At 38.9% G+C, this 15,663-nt stretch overlaps 1 protein-coding gene and 1 long non-coding RNA gene across 2 annotated transcripts in view; one reads left to right on the top strand and one right to left on the bottom strand.

Annotated features, from left to right (window-relative positions):
- Window positions 1–15,663, bottom strand: part of LOC145456158 (uncharacterized) — an 86,038-nt gene that overhangs the window by 46,144 nt on the left and 24,231 nt on the right. The window lies entirely within an intron of this gene.
- Window positions 11,064–15,663, top strand: part of LOC145455939 (phosphatidylinositol 4,5-bisphosphate 3-kinase catalytic subunit beta isoform-like) — a 29,884-nt gene continuing 25,284 nt past the window's right edge. The window contains exons 1-2 of the mRNA XM_080333971.1: window positions 11,064–11,716; window positions 12,844–12,975. Of these exons, the coding sequence (XP_080190097.1) occupies window positions 11,519–11,716; window positions 12,844–12,975 (330 nt within the window). The 5' untranslated portion in view covers window positions 11,064–11,518. The remainder of the gene's footprint in view (window positions 11,717–12,843; window positions 12,976–15,663) is intronic.

Raw genomic sequence — 15,663 nt, 5'->3', positions numbered from 1 at the left:
TAGGGTAGAGTGGGGCAACACGCCTACCCTAAGCGGGAAACGTAATATCCCCCGACCACCAAATTAGTCGAAACGGATTGAATTTCGGAATTTGCGCGTGAGATATCGTCCCCACTCTACCACGATCGTCAGGAAAGTCCAAGTATCAATCATATGTGCAATTATATCATTCATCCATGCCCATCAATTTGACGTTTCGCGGCATGGGGTGGGGAAAATGCCTCCATTGGCCTTTTACCCCGTTATACCCTATACTGAACACCGTATATTACGGATCAAACTCGAATTACGTAGAAAGGCTCCCGGTAGTCAACGCGTACCACAACCAAATCCACACTTGTAATGTATATCCTTCACTGAAGATTGACTAAAGCCAAGGCGCATGAATCTTCATATTGCAGTGGAAATACGGAAGTGATACGGTGAACTAAAAGTTACACAAAAACAGAATCAATACTAGCCTACTGCGTCTTATCTAACAATGCAAATCTTACCAATTTATTCCGACAACAATCCTACACTAACATCATTGATCTTAATTACTAATTATCCCTGTAGAAAGGTAAACAATTACTAAATATGCCAATTAAATAAGAAACACAGCAGACCCAGAGCATGGCTTACATCAGGATCACACGCATGGCTTGGTACTTCTAAACAACGATGGTACGCTATCGTTACACCACATATGCCAGTGCTCTTTAACCTTTTTCGTCGTGGTACACCCTTTTAACATTTTCTCAAAGTCGCATTTCGACTACATTAGGCTTACCATACGTCCTCTTTTAAGAGTATTTGTCCTCTTTTTTGACTTTTTTGAAAGTGTCCTCGGAGGACGCCCTTTTTCCTCTTTTTTGAGATTTTGTCCTCATTTTTGAAAATTTAGGTCAGATTTAGAGCAAATTGCGAGTGATATGCCGCAAATTAGCAAAGAAGTGAAGCTCCGGCGGGTATTTCGGAGTGAAAAACGGTGAATTTAGCTCTGAGCGAAAATATGACCTTTTTTTTAGTCATCCACCTGGCAATGTGGAGAGAAAAACGGTATTTTGAGCTCTGAGCGGAAAAGATGACCTCTTTTTTAAAATTTTTTTTTTTAGTCAACCGATCACAAAGTGGAAAAAATTCACCGGTTTTTGAGAATTCTACTCCGGTTCTGCAAGTTGCAAATTTCTGAAAAAGTGTCCTAAGTCTAGACTACATATACAATCCGTCCGCATTCCAGCGGGGAGTCACCATGGACGACAAATACTCATATGAAATTTGCTACTGGGAACTTAACATCGCGGAGAGCCCTTGCCTGAGTCACTTATTTCTTGATATATGCCTTGCGTAAATTTTCTTATTGTAGAAGCAAAACATCCCAGCAATCTTACAATATATAATATATGTACCAAAATAGCGAGTAGAAATGTCAAGAAAAGATTATAGAATTACGTGTGTAGTCGCGCGGGGCGCGAAAATTTACCCCCTTGAATGGATTTCGTCGAAAATGTTGGTAGTTTCACACATAACTGTCAAAAATTTATTCATTCTCAGCTCCCGTGATCAGGTTAACCCGTAGAGCTGATGGATGGTGTCTTCGAAAATTTTGGGCGCAAAATTAATGATGATGCATCTTCCGGTTTTTATTAATCACTTTGTTGCATGTTGTTATTTCTCCCATCAGGATTGTTTGTATTGTTAGTATTGTTATTATTACTATTACACTTAAATGACAGTCAAGCGATAATCGCCTGTGTAGGATTTGTGCGCCACGACAGTGCATTTCTTAAAGATCAGTGTGTTTGCTTTGGGTAATAAGGACGACTTTCGCTTGCACGCGCACTCCCACTTTGCATTCTCTGTCGCTTACGTGCGTCCCCTTTCAGGACTCTGCTGCCGACTTTGGAGCTCGGCTCGCTCTTCTTCTAGCTAGGCTATTCAAGACGCTACGTTAACACGGGGGTCGGCGATGAGGAGCCCAGACAGGGTTGTAATGACTCGAGTCATGATTCGACTCGAGTCCGACTCGAGTCACGATTTTCTTATGACTCGACTTGACTCGAGTCATTTATTCAAAATTCGGAAATGACTCGACTCGATTCGAGTCAATCTATGTATTGACTCGACTTGGACTCGAGTCATTGCGCATGACTCAAACCAAGTCATTGACTCGAGCCTCAGACGTCCAGGACCGACATTTCATTGTAATTCCGAAGCCAACACAGCATTGGGATTTCGTCTGTTGGTACTGGTATTTGAAAATGCGACCATAAACTGCTAAAAGTGAGGAAAATTGGTATATTACAAATGCGAACCATTCGATATCACCAAACAGAGTTATAAAAAGCGGGTTTACCAAGACTTCAACTGGAAACTGAGCCGTAAACACAATGACTTGGACTCGGACTCGAGTCATAATTCCATGACTCGGACTCAGCACTCTGCTCGCTGACTTGGACTTGGACTTGACTCGGTCATGAATTGAAATGACTCGACTTGACTCGAGTCAAAACTATTAAAGTGAGATTGACTTGTGACTCGGATCCTTGTGACTTGGCTACAACCCTGAGCCCAGATAAACCTTCGACACATAGAAACTTGCAGAGGTGGTCAAAGTAGTCAATAAAACTACTCAAGTAGAAGTAGAAGTAGCGACCAAAAATCTACTCAAGTACGAGTAGAAGTACTTCTTCCATAAGCAACCTAAAACTACTTTAGTTAGAAGTAGAATTGACTGACTTTAAAAGTACTCAAGTAAGTATAAGTAGTTGTGAAAACGATCCTAATTCGTTCACATGGATTGTATAAAGGTGCAAATTGAGCTATGCGAGCTTGATTCATATTGATGCATACCAGCAGGTATCCAATTTTCGATAGCATAAGCATTCGTCCACATCATGGGATGAAAATGATAGGATTGATATGGAAATGCGATACTTCTCCTGTTTTCTCGAACAGCACGTTTTAGAAATAGCATGGTATGGCGCCATCGCCCATAACATAAGGTTCGTAGTTTAGTTGAAGAGCAATACGGAGAAGTCGTATAGGATACTTTGCGCGATTAGTAAACGTTAATAAAAAATGTGGTGGACCGTAAAAATGGCATATTTTGTAGCTTTATTTCCGGAAATTAAAGGTATTACTACACTTGCTTTTATACTTCAACATGTATGTTATCCAGACAAAAGAACTGATATCAATTATAACTCAAAGTATATAGGACTGGGAATTGAAAATGAATCATAAATACTACATCTAAAAGTGGAACACGTTTTTCATGCCTTTAGTCCAGAAAGTTTCAAAAGTGATATGCTGAAACAGCTCTAAAACTAACAAAAAATGTCAGAGTCCACTTTTCTAGGTTAGGACACGCCATGGACATGCTAGATTACGATATGACAAGTAAATGCTAGATTGCGAAACATCAGTTATGATGAGCCATATATACTGCGATGAATTATTTCATATGGGTGAAGGGCGACAATGTGGTGTGAACTCAGGGATATCTAGATCTATCTGTGTGAACGAAACTACGCCAACCCGCTACCTAAATTATATTCATCGATACTTTCGTGAAATCATGCTGGCAACGCCGTATCCACTGCGCGCGAAGCGCGACGAAAATTCTCGGCTTAACTCAACTTTTATGAAAATTAAATGTTGATACCCCGTGAAAACAGCCCCGAAATTCCTCAGGCTATCTTCCTGATTGGAAGATTGAACTACTTCTACTTGACAAACTGAAAATAGCGAAAAGCAAGTAAGTAGATCACAAAATATTATGAAGTAGAAGTGGAAGTAGCAAAAATCAGATCTACTCGAGTAAGTAGCAGAAGTAGAGGAAAACTACTTGAGTACTTTGAAAAAGTAGAAGTACTTCGTTACTGACCACCTCTGGGTGTTTGTCACCTACTGTGGTCATATTTACACCATGCAGGCCGATATTCTTCATTTTCATTCCGTAGCTGCCGACTTGTAGTACGGCCCACTTCTGGACTCTTTATAAGACACCGGTTAAACGGATGAGATGTCGAGGAGGAGCCTGGATAAACCTCCAACACTTAAGTCGGAATTCTGAAGTCGGACTCGAACCCACAACCCATTGGTGTTGCATCTGTGGTTTATACCGCTACGCAATCTCGCCACACATTTCTGTAGTTTATGGCAGCATAGTGACTATTTTGAAACTCCTGATCACACCTTTGGAAATTCCCTGCTGCTTGTCACTTTTCCAAATGTGTTGGAATTGTTATTGCATCTTGCATATATTCCAATTGTGAGCTATGGTCATTTTTGTTACATTATGGCAGTGTTCTTAAACTTTTTTAGACCGCGACCCAAATCGTAGTTTTAGTGGTATCTCGCGACCCAATCTTGACACATCAAAACATTGCAATTTTAATATTAGTATGCTTCGTTTTACGGGTATATGACATGGAGAACGCATAGACAACGGTTGTACGTAGGGATGGTGTGAACCTCTGAAAGGTTCGGGTTCGTGTGAAAGCGAACCTTTTTGAAAGGTTCTGTGTGAACACGAACGTGAACCTCGTGACGTCATGTTACTAATTCCAACCCTATCTTTCAATGAAGTGATAGCCTATACTAATGTACACGATACCTAGCGAAGACTCGGGCCACATAATGTCACATTGCTGAAGTACATATTGGCGTTTTAAACGCCGCTAAATGTATCAACCGCGGTTATCAAAGGATATAATAATCTCATAAAATCAATACGTTCCGACGCTTTGCCAACAATTTCGACGAGGACTTACCAGGGAATATGAGCTTACGCCTTAACGGTCTTTGACAGACCGGACAATGCGTCCGGAGTCTGAGTATTGCTACATTGATATTGAGCAGAGTGTAAAACGGGTTTCTATACTCGCTACCGATACCATAAACAACAAGTTATATAGCAGTAGCCAGCACCTTAATCGCACGGATTTGGTTTTAATGATACAGTAAAGATATGAAGTCAAGATTGACCCCGTACGCCCGCTCGATTTTTTACATAGGAAAACGATATCAATGTCATTGATTGGTTGAATAAGCATCATTCGCTGACTACGTATATCGCTCGTGATGTTGTATGATTGCGGCTCAAGCTCATAGCAGAGAGTCACTAAATATTCACAAACGGAAAGCTGGATATTTCGAGAAATTTTTTGTAACAAAAAAGCAAGTAAAACTTTTAAGGTTGTCAAGGTGCATGCTCGTTTAGTGTTGATTTTTTATGCTGCCAGCGCCATGCATAAAGTGACCCGGAGTTGAAATGCAATAAATTTGAACCAAAGATCTTATAATGAAGTGCAAATTACAATTTATCAAAAAGGTTCACAGTGCAGAACCTACCAAGGTTCTGTTGTGAACGCGAACCTCAAAATTTCCGAGGTTCACACACAGAACGCGAACGTGAACCTCACGTTCACACCATCCCTAGTTGTACGCAACGCAGCATACGTAGGGTGACAGTTAGGGTTAGGGTGTTTTAAAACATTATGTTCAAAACATGTATTAAACAAATGCCTTTCAAAAAGCATTTTTTTTTCTTCTTCAAACGATGTCTAATTAAGCCATAATTGTGTAAATACGTCCGAAAAACATGTATGAGCCTACGGACGATTTGTACCAAAAATAGTCGACTTATACGATATGCGGTGGCTGGAAACTCGAAATCGTCGTCGGTCCAACAGTTTTGTCACGTAGATATAGATCATTAAGACGATATGGGTGTTCTGATGATAATGACCGCCGACCGTAAAATTGCTGCATAACGAGTGTAGTCCTGGTTAAAGATATTTCTGGTCTGTTTATGACAGTGAATGGAAGGCCTTTTCGTCGAAGGAGCCATATTCACTCTACATTTTCAATTGTCAATGTCAATCAACTGTGACGTCACTATTAAATATTCGTGATATCATCAGACTTGTACATTCTTTGGTACAAACTACTGAATTTTCAAAAAGCGCAACTAGAACTAGAACTAGAACTACTCAATTTTCAAAACTCGCAACTATAACTATAACTAGAACTAACGAAATTTAAATATCGGCAACTAATTATCTAAAACACAACTAACGAAATTTAATTCTCAATCAACTCATTCATTTTTATTTTATTCGAATTCGGCGTTCCAGCCTTCCACATGAACGTCGGTACAACGAAATTACTGAAAAATCAGACGGACAGAACTATTCTGTAATCAGTACAGAATAAACTAAACCATTTTCTGCAGCGGTTGCTGATTGCAGCGAATCAACATGAGTCGCGAAAATGTTTTTTCTTTCAATACAACATCCATGTAGCAGTATATTTAGGGTCCGTCTATTTTGTGCATGTCGGCTATGTCGGCTATGTCGACTATGTCGGCTATGTCGGCTATGTCGCAGCTATGTAGCGGCTATGTCGACTATATGTCACAGATATGTTGGAGCTATTTGGACTTTGTTGCAGCTATAGGTCGACTATGTGACAGATGTTGCTGATATATGTCGAGTATGTCGGCTATGTCGCGGCTATGTCGGCTATGTCGCAGCTATGTCGCGGCTATGTCGCGGCTATGTCGGTTATGCATCAGCTATCTCGGCTATGTCGCTTACGTACGGAGTTATTTGAGATTTTCCTTGATCCTTGATCGGTGGATAATCCAAGACTATCAACGAAAAACTCGAATAACTCCGCTTCTACTAGTTGGGATTGATTCAAATTTATTTTGCATCGTCTTTGATGACATTTCAACAATTTCATGGGGTTGGCGATTTTTTTTTTAAATTTTCGCCAATAAATTAAAATTTTTAATCGGATCTGCGGAGTCTTATAATTGTTAGAATTGAACCAAATTTGGTGTGCAGCGTTTTTTAGGGTAACATCTTAATTTAATCAATGAATGGCTGGAATCCGAAAAAATTATTTTTGAACAGACCTAATGTAGATACATACACGAACTTAGTAGCGGCTATGTCGCAGCTATGTAGCGGCTATGTCGCAGCTATGTAGCGGTTATGTCGGCTGTCGCAGCTATGTCGGCTATGTCGACTATGTCATAGATATGTCGGAGCTATTTGGACTTTGTCGCAGCTATAAGTCGACTGTGTGACAGAAGTCGCAGATATATGTCAACTATGTCGGCTATGTCGCAGCTATGTTGCGGTTATGTCGACTACGTAATCAACTCCGGACATGCAGAAGTGGATTTTGCAATAATTTAAATTTTGACATTGGCTTATACATATGTTTCAGGCAAAGTATTAAATGCCGAAGTCTGATCCAGAAGCAGATGCTAGTTGTCTTTATACGTTGCAATGTCATACTATTTGTAATGCAAATACAATAGACGGAAAAAGTTTGGGTTCCCGTGTTGTCTAGCTTTCCTGGTGGTCAGTTATAAGTATTTGAATATAAAGTATATTCTACTACGGTATAAGTTCGTGTATGTATCTACATTAGGTCTGTTCAAAAATAATTTTTTCGGATTCCAGCCATTCATTGATTAAATTGAGATGTTACCCTAAAAAACGCTGCACACCAAATTTGGTTCAATTTTAACAATTATAAGACTCCGCAGATCCGATTAAAAATTTTAATTTATTGGCGAAAATTAAAAAAAAATCAAATTTTTCTGTCAACCCCATGAAATTGTTGAAATGTCATCAAAGACGATGCAAAATAAATTTGAATCAATCCCAACGAGTAGAAGCGGAGTTATTCGAGTTTTTCGTTGATATTCTCGGATTATCCACCGATCAAGGATCCAGGAAAATCTTAAATAACTCCGTACGTAAGCGACATAGCCGAGATAGCTGATGCATAACCGACATAGCCGACATAGCCGCGACATAGCTGCGACATAGCCGACATACTCGACATATATCAGCAACATCTGTCACATAGTCGACCTATAGCTGCAACAAAGTCCAAATAGCTCCGACATATCTGTGACATAGTCGACATAGCTGCTACATAGCTGCGACATAGCCGACATAGCCGACATAGTCGACATAGCCGACATAGCCGACATGCACAAAATAGACGGACCCGATCGTGTGTGCGTCTGTGTATATGTGCTGTGCACTGTGTGTGAATGTATGTGTATGTGTGTGTGTGTGTGTGTGTGTGTGTGTATGTGTGTGTGTGTGTGTGTGAGCATATTCATTCGCTGTGCGTGCCTCCTTTTTACATCGTCTAGCTAGGCCGGTGTCTGATTTCAAAGACTACTTCAAGTCGTTCCGACACCTTTCCTATCTTTTCATTGTATCGCAGTCTTGTGGTGTATTGTTGATAATAATTGTTAACAACAAATTGAATTGAATTGGAAATTTCAAAAACACCACAAAGTCTGCGATACAACGAAAAGATAGGAAGGTGTCGGAACGACTTGAAGTAGTCTTTGAAATCCCTGACCCACCTGGCCAGGTTGTTCTATGAGTTCTGGATATACCTGCCCAGGTCTCGGCGATGTAAAGAGGAGGCATGCGCGCTGAATGAAAAAGAAAAAAAGACGATGACATAGAATGACAAAGAAGTTAACATAAAGGGACAAATAACCAACAAAATAAGGTGGCAAGTGAAAGAAGGCGACATCGATATGTCAGATCGTGGTCCCGTAATGTTGACGACTGACTTGGTTAGTACCCTGACCACTACCTATCTTTCCATTTAAATCGCAAACTCGCGTTGTTTTTAAACGATAAAATTGTCATTAAATTGAACCGAACTGATATTTTTACGGTCGAACGGATCCGCAACTTCCTCCCTCCGGACCCGCGACGTCTGGCAGGATGACGTCACGTTTGTTCAAGCATAAAACCTACAAGGAAGTAGCTTGTTTACCAAATCTCGCGCTCGTCTACAACGACATCTTGAGCAAGTAATCTGCAGATACAGCAAAAGGATTTGGTTATGGACTTACGGTGATGACTGTGTTGTTATTGAAAACGAACTTGGACATTACTTGCAAGTAAACACTGTTATCCGAATTCGCGGAGCTGTTTTGGAGTGTCGCGGTGTCGAGTGTTGCTGAGCCCCGGGAAGTCAAGTGAGGTCAGGCAATTATATTTGTTTACTGGATACTATATCGTCGCAGCGAAATCAGAGTAGTTTACATCCGTTTTACCCATTTTGAAATAATTAAGTAATTGTAAAGCATCATCTTCTTTCGGCCACGGCCATATCTTGCAGTGACAATATTGACTGAAATAATTTGTGGTGGTAAATTAGATAGATACGTTGCTGTTCAGAGTTCGACCTTAGACGCAAGACAGTTAGGTCTTGTGAGTCATTGAGCGTTTAAGCACAAGTTCATAACAATTGCCAGAATATAGAAATTAATAGCAATTGTACCGGAGATTACGGATATTTCAACAAGCACAAAAACTAGTTGGCCCTCTAGTTTATCGGACCACGACTTGACCTATCAATCTCGCCTTCCGACACAGCACCTTTTTTGTCACCTGTCCTTTTATATCATCTTTTACTTTTCATTCAGTGCGCATGCCTCCTTTTCATATCGCGTAGGCATGGTGGGTGTCCGATTTCGAAGACTACTTAAAGTCATTTCGACACCTTCATATCTTTCATTGTATCGCAGTGTTGTGGTGTATTGAAATGATAAAATTTTTAGCTATAAATTGGTTTGAAATTAAACGTATATATATTAGTGCAATACCGTAGTAATAATCAGTGTATTCGTAATTGAGGGATTTATATCTATTTTAGGATACAGATAGCATTGCTTTCTGACTTCTGTAACAGCCAGAGGCTGTGGCTTAATTATGCCAAATATCGACTGCAAAAAATGCTTGAATTTTAACTTGTAGGTGAAATTCCATTTATAGCCGAAAAAGCATATTCATTAAGAGCCATATGTTGTACTAAATCAGAAAATTGAAATACCTGTCTGTTCACAGTGCTGCAACTCCTGAAACATCGCCTAAAAATTGGCATTGCTCAGAACAATAACCGCAATCATGGTGAAATTTTTTGCGATTGAAGTCCGGTATCAATTGTTCACACCAGTACGGATAAGAGTAGCACTATAGGCCTAGCCTACCAGGGTTGCCCAGAGGGGGGGTGGCCTCATGATTACGGCAGGGCTCATGTACACAAATCCAAATCGAGTATTAATTGTATTTGTGTAATGGTTTGAGTTCATTAGAGAGATTTGAATTTTTTACTACTGAAGTTATACGCCTCTTTACCAGTGCCGGGATCAAGTCACCCCCTTCGAGTCACAAGTCATCTCGAGTCATTTCACATTTCGACTCGAGTCAAATAAGTCAATCGATTTTCGAAGGTGACGCGAGTAAAGTCGAGTCACTAGTCAATTCAAGTTGAAGCTTCCTTCACAGTCTATGGATTTTACTGGCTGTTTTGAATACAGATTAAGTCCCTATTTATTCTGAATCAAGGGACGAATATGAAATTGAATATACGCACAAAAGGGCGCTGTATCGCTCACGGATACGTGGAACTGCTAAATTACGAAAGTAATGGTAGATAGAATACGAACCCTTGAAAATTTAAAAGAAATTGGTATGATTCAATGCATTCCACATCCGTGGTATACAATTTTAGCCCGCTCCAATTGTTGACAAGTAATACAAACCTATTAACGATATTCGTTCGATTTAAATCATACAAGAGGGTTGGTAATTATGAGCACTGGGTGCCGTTTACAGAAGAGAAGTAGCCTACATTATGATATTAGATTACTTTGACACTAGTTTAATACGAGGAAAACTGCAACAATCCGGACTCGTGGAAGATACAGCGATTTAAGTGACACTTATCACTTGATTCGACTTGTAAATTTTGCTTCAAGTCACGAGTCAATCTGCATTTCTAAAACACTGAGTCCAGTCATTATTTGCAAATTAACTCTAGTCAAGCTGTGACTCTACTCATCACAACACTGATATTCACACTTAAGAGACTTTATATTATACAAGAATTATAGTTTTGATACATTTTTTTTCTACTGTAGTAGCTTTGAAACGTTTATTAGTCGTATGATCATAGAGTAGGCCTACAAAATATGTATGGTACGAAGCTTCGCACATAGTCCAAATAACATTTCTATGAAGTCATGATCAGACCTCATTATTGTCACAAAGTACAATGAAATAGGCATGGTTTAAAAATATTGCATTGTCTGTAATGTGTTGTGGAACTGACATTATATCCTTTGTGGTCGCATAAGAGGTACCTATTTGAACTTTCCGCATCATTAACATTGCTATGACGTCATAATTCTTGATACTCGACTTGGAGCCTGGTACTGGTACCGGTACTCGATTTTTCCAGCGCTATTTTTGGGTTAAGGATATATTGCAGAATTTCTTTCTATTTTGGGCTGTTGAGATAAGTAAAATGATTGTCTTTATAACTAGCTTATTTTATTCGAATTTTCATGCCTTGACGTCATATTTGACGTAACGATTGTTGATATACAATGTTCTTTCCAATTCTGTACCAGTTTGCTGACGATTACCCCTGACGAGTGTCAGCCGAAAATATTTATGTTTGTGTTAATATGATTATATTATTCATTAATTTTATTCTAATAGAATATTTGACGATGTTTGCAATGCATGATGAAGATGAGGAGGATATTTACGACGAGTGGGGCCACCACTCCACGAGTACAGTGCTGGTGGATTTCCTTTTGCCCACTGGAATTTTTATTCCAATGGATGTGGAGAGAAACTCCACAATTGAATATATCAAAACGGTGAGGCATTTTAGATGTGGCTAGACTTGGATTCTGGATATTTGAATGTAAACGTTATTTTGATCGTGTCAACATCTCTACTCGGACTTGAAAATCTAGATAATTCTCGTTGTCTGATGAGGCCAGGGTTTCACAACCTATGGGTCATAAGTAGGACAAGTTTTTGCCGCAGTTAAATCCGTCGAAAGTTGCATTTATTTTTCACAAAAGTTGCACTAAAAGACCACATTTTGGTCGGCTGACTAAAAAAAGAGGCCAACTTCCCACCAGTTCCACTCCCGAAATACAGTTTTCCATCCACATTCTCCATTGGTTGACTAAAAAAACAGGTCATCTCTCCGGCTCATCTCCCGAAATATATACCTGTTAGATCGTTACTTCAGTGCTGATTTACGGTATTTCAGTCTAATTTGGCCGTGTATTTTACCAAAATTCTCAAATAACAGTGACATAATCAATCGATCTATTTACATATACTGCCGAATATTTCCAGTAAAAAGTTGGTTGCATGAAAAATCGAAAAAACTTTCATGAAAAATCAAATAAGATTCCTTCAAACAGCTTAAAACAGCATTCTACATTACTTCCGAGTATTTAGGAAGCTGCCGGAAGCTGTAAAAAAAAAGTTGCAAAAGTTGCATTGTTAAAATCTATCATCTCTCTGTCCACTCCGCTATAATTGTGTAAACCGATTTTGTAATTAAAACGTTTTTTTGATTTTTTTTTGTTTTTTGTTTTTTGTTTTTTTGTTTTGAAGGTTCGAAAGTGATAAGTTATTAAAGTTTTCAAAAGGGTCAATAAAGGTTGGGAACCCCTGGATAAGACTACTTACTGCGAAATGCTAGCAATCTAATTTTGATCAAATTTGCGAAATGATTGTTTCACTCTCATTTTACTTCTAGTGTAATTTCTGGTTATCCTGAAAATGCTATAGGAGAAGCTCAGATTTGACGGGAACTTGATTCTTGTCGTCTTTCAAATTATGAATTTGAGTCGATTTCCAAAATACGTGACCCTATAGGCCTACTTCTAATTTAATTTTGGAAAAATATTAGGCTATTGTTCTAATTCTAATCTAATTTGAAAAAACTATGAATTTTCCTGGTTTTAAATTACTTTTTTCTCAGTCACTCTGGGACGAAGCGTGTCGATACCCTCTATTCGGGGAGCTGAAAAATTCGGAGATGTATGTCTTCATGTATGTGACTTGTCTGGGCACTACCGAAGAGATAGTGACCGAATCCAGGCGCTTGTCAGAGGTGGGCGATCGAATTTGATTCTTTCAAGTAACGTCACAATGCCGTTTTACTTCAGTTCTCACAGAGTCCACTCTTAGTCATTGATACAAATGCTCGAAATCGGATTTGTATAAAACACCAATTTCGTCACTTGACAGTCAGCTAAATACCATTTTTGAGTACTGGTAGTTATAGTTGTAGTCACGGATTTTGAAAAGATGGTAGTTCTAGTTTAATCGCGCATTAAAAAATCAGTTACGTACAATCGTACATTTGTTGTGAATCGTGATACCGGTGTTCTGTTGTGTGATGTTCTTGCCGCCATCGCTAGCTCAGAGTCATCGCTACTAATAGGGGCGCAGCCAGGGGGTTGGTGTTGGGGGTCAAAACCCCTCCCATCTCAAACTTGAAACCCGGTCGATTTTATTTCCAATATTTATTCGCTAATTTTTGATTGGATAATTGGTATTATTTTCTCCGGATTTGAACGTGGATACTTGTCATTTAATTACGGTACCTAGTTGCGGATTTTTGTAGGTTGATATTTCTGGTTCTAGTTGCTACTTTCGCAAAGCGAGTAGTTCTAGTTCTAGACATGAGTTTTGCAAATCTAGCGGTTCTAGCTCTAGTTTCAATTTTTGAGGTGGACAGTTGTAGTTCTAGTTGAGAGTTTTGAAAACCGAGTATTTCTAGTTCTAGCTTAGATTCTTAAAAAGCGAGTAGTTTTAGTTCTAGTTGGGATTTTCGAAAAGTGAGTAGTTCTAGTTGCGAGTTTTCAGATGAATAGTTCTAGTTCTAGTTGAGAGTTTTAAAAAGCGAGTAGTTCTAGTTCTAGTTGAGAGTTTTAAAAAGCGAGTAGTTCTAGTTCTAGTTGAGAGTTTTAAAAAGTGAATAGTTCTAGTTCTAGTTGGAATTTTGAAAAGCGAGTAGCCAACGGTAGTTCTAGTTCTAATTGCTTGCCTTAAAAAGCAAGTAGTTCTAGTTCTAGCTGCACATTCTGGAAATCCCGTTGCTTGTAAAAGTCAACTTGAAATGATGGGTTGCCTGTATCTTTTGTTAGATCAAATTGTGGAAACCAGTTAAACAGTAGCTTTCACACTTCACACTTCACACACTGGAAGTAATCAAGACGCCAATAAGTATGTTGTGACCGGAGTGATGATTCGGTGTTTGTCATAATGATGCATTCTCGGCCATTGTTTTCAACATCGTCACGATCTGTTTCGATGTAAGTTTTGAACTATATAGCGCTTTGCTTTAAAGGTTGGCTTAAACTGTAAGTTTGTAGGAGACCGATTGATCAGCGCACAGGTTTTTCCTATAGTTACCAACCGTGGTAGGTGACCGTGACTGTTTTGAAAATTTTAATCACACACACCTTTGGAAATTCCCGGTTGTTTGTCAGTTTTCCAAATGTGACGGAATTGTTGTCGCATATATTCCAGTTGTGAGTCATGGTCATTTTCTGTTACCATGTTGGATTACATCATCTTCTAGATCAGTGGTCGCCTTGTGGACAAGAATAGCTTATATTTTGTGGCCAGACTTGTGGGAATCGCTGGATTTTCTAAATGCGTAACTAGAACTAATACTATAACTAAACAAATGCAGTAATCAGTTTTCAAGACTCTCACCTAGAACTAGAACTAACGCCCTCTAAAATCTGCCATTAACTCACTAAAACACAACTAACTTGCATTCAGAAGCAACTCATTAATTTATATCAGATGGTATTTTCACATGAACAGCAGTACAAGTTTTAAATGGGAGGGCTTTCGAACCCAGAACCCACCTACCCTGGGCTACGCCACTATTAGAGCTAGCAGCATCACGCGATAGAACATCGGTATCACGATTCGCACCAAAGGACGACATATGTAACTTTCTAGCTGTTCGACAACTAGTTTTTTTTTCAATGCGCAACTAGAATTAGATCTGCTCGCTTTTCAAAATGCCTAATTAGAATTAGAACTAGTCATTAGGGCTGTTCAAAAAACACTCTTCCTTCAGATTTCACTGGCTACTTGATAAAATTGTTAGGTTGGTTTAAAAAAACGCTGCACACCAACTTTGGCTCCATCCCAACCAGTAAAAGCGAGATTCGTGCAGAGATGATGCGCACCAAATTTGGCTCCATTCCAACCACTAGAAGCGAAATTATTGCAGTAGAAAAATTTGGATTTGAATAAAATAGTATTTACGGTGACTAACTCTTTAAATATTTATTATAAAATCATGGAATTAGAAATTTTTCTACTGCAATATCTTCGCTTCTAGTGGTCGGAATTGAGTCAAATTTGGTACGCATCATCTCTACTGACAGCCTAACAAATTTATGGGGTCAGCAGAAAAATTTTGAAATTTTATTGTTTTGTTTTTAATGATAAATTCAAAACGAATCTTGCTTCTACTGGTTGAAATGGAGCCAAAGTTGATGTGCAGCGTTTTTTTTAACCAACCTGACAATTTTATCAAGTAGCCAGTGACATCTGAAGGAAAAGTTTTTTTGAACAGTCCTAGTTAGTACTTAGTCATCTCATTTCAAAAAAATGCCTCGATATTTATAACGTTGAAAAAAGACGTCAGCCTTTGAAAAACGATGTTACGTGGAATTGTAAACCTGCTTGTACGAGTACAATGTTATTATTTCTTCCTGACAAAATCCACCGATTTTAATGTCAAAGCATAAATTGATACGTTTTCTTTAAA

Source organism: Botryllus schlosseri, chromosome 14, assembly GCF_051294905.1.
Source record: "Botryllus schlosseri isolate E-star chromosome 14, Bs_hap1, whole genome shotgun sequence".
Classification (NCBI taxonomy): Eukaryota; Metazoa; Chordata; class Ascidiacea; order Stolidobranchia; family Styelidae; genus Botryllus; species Botryllus schlosseri.
The sequence above is the reverse complement of the archived record's forward strand: the minus strand, read 5'-3'. Positions and strand labels throughout refer to the sequence as shown.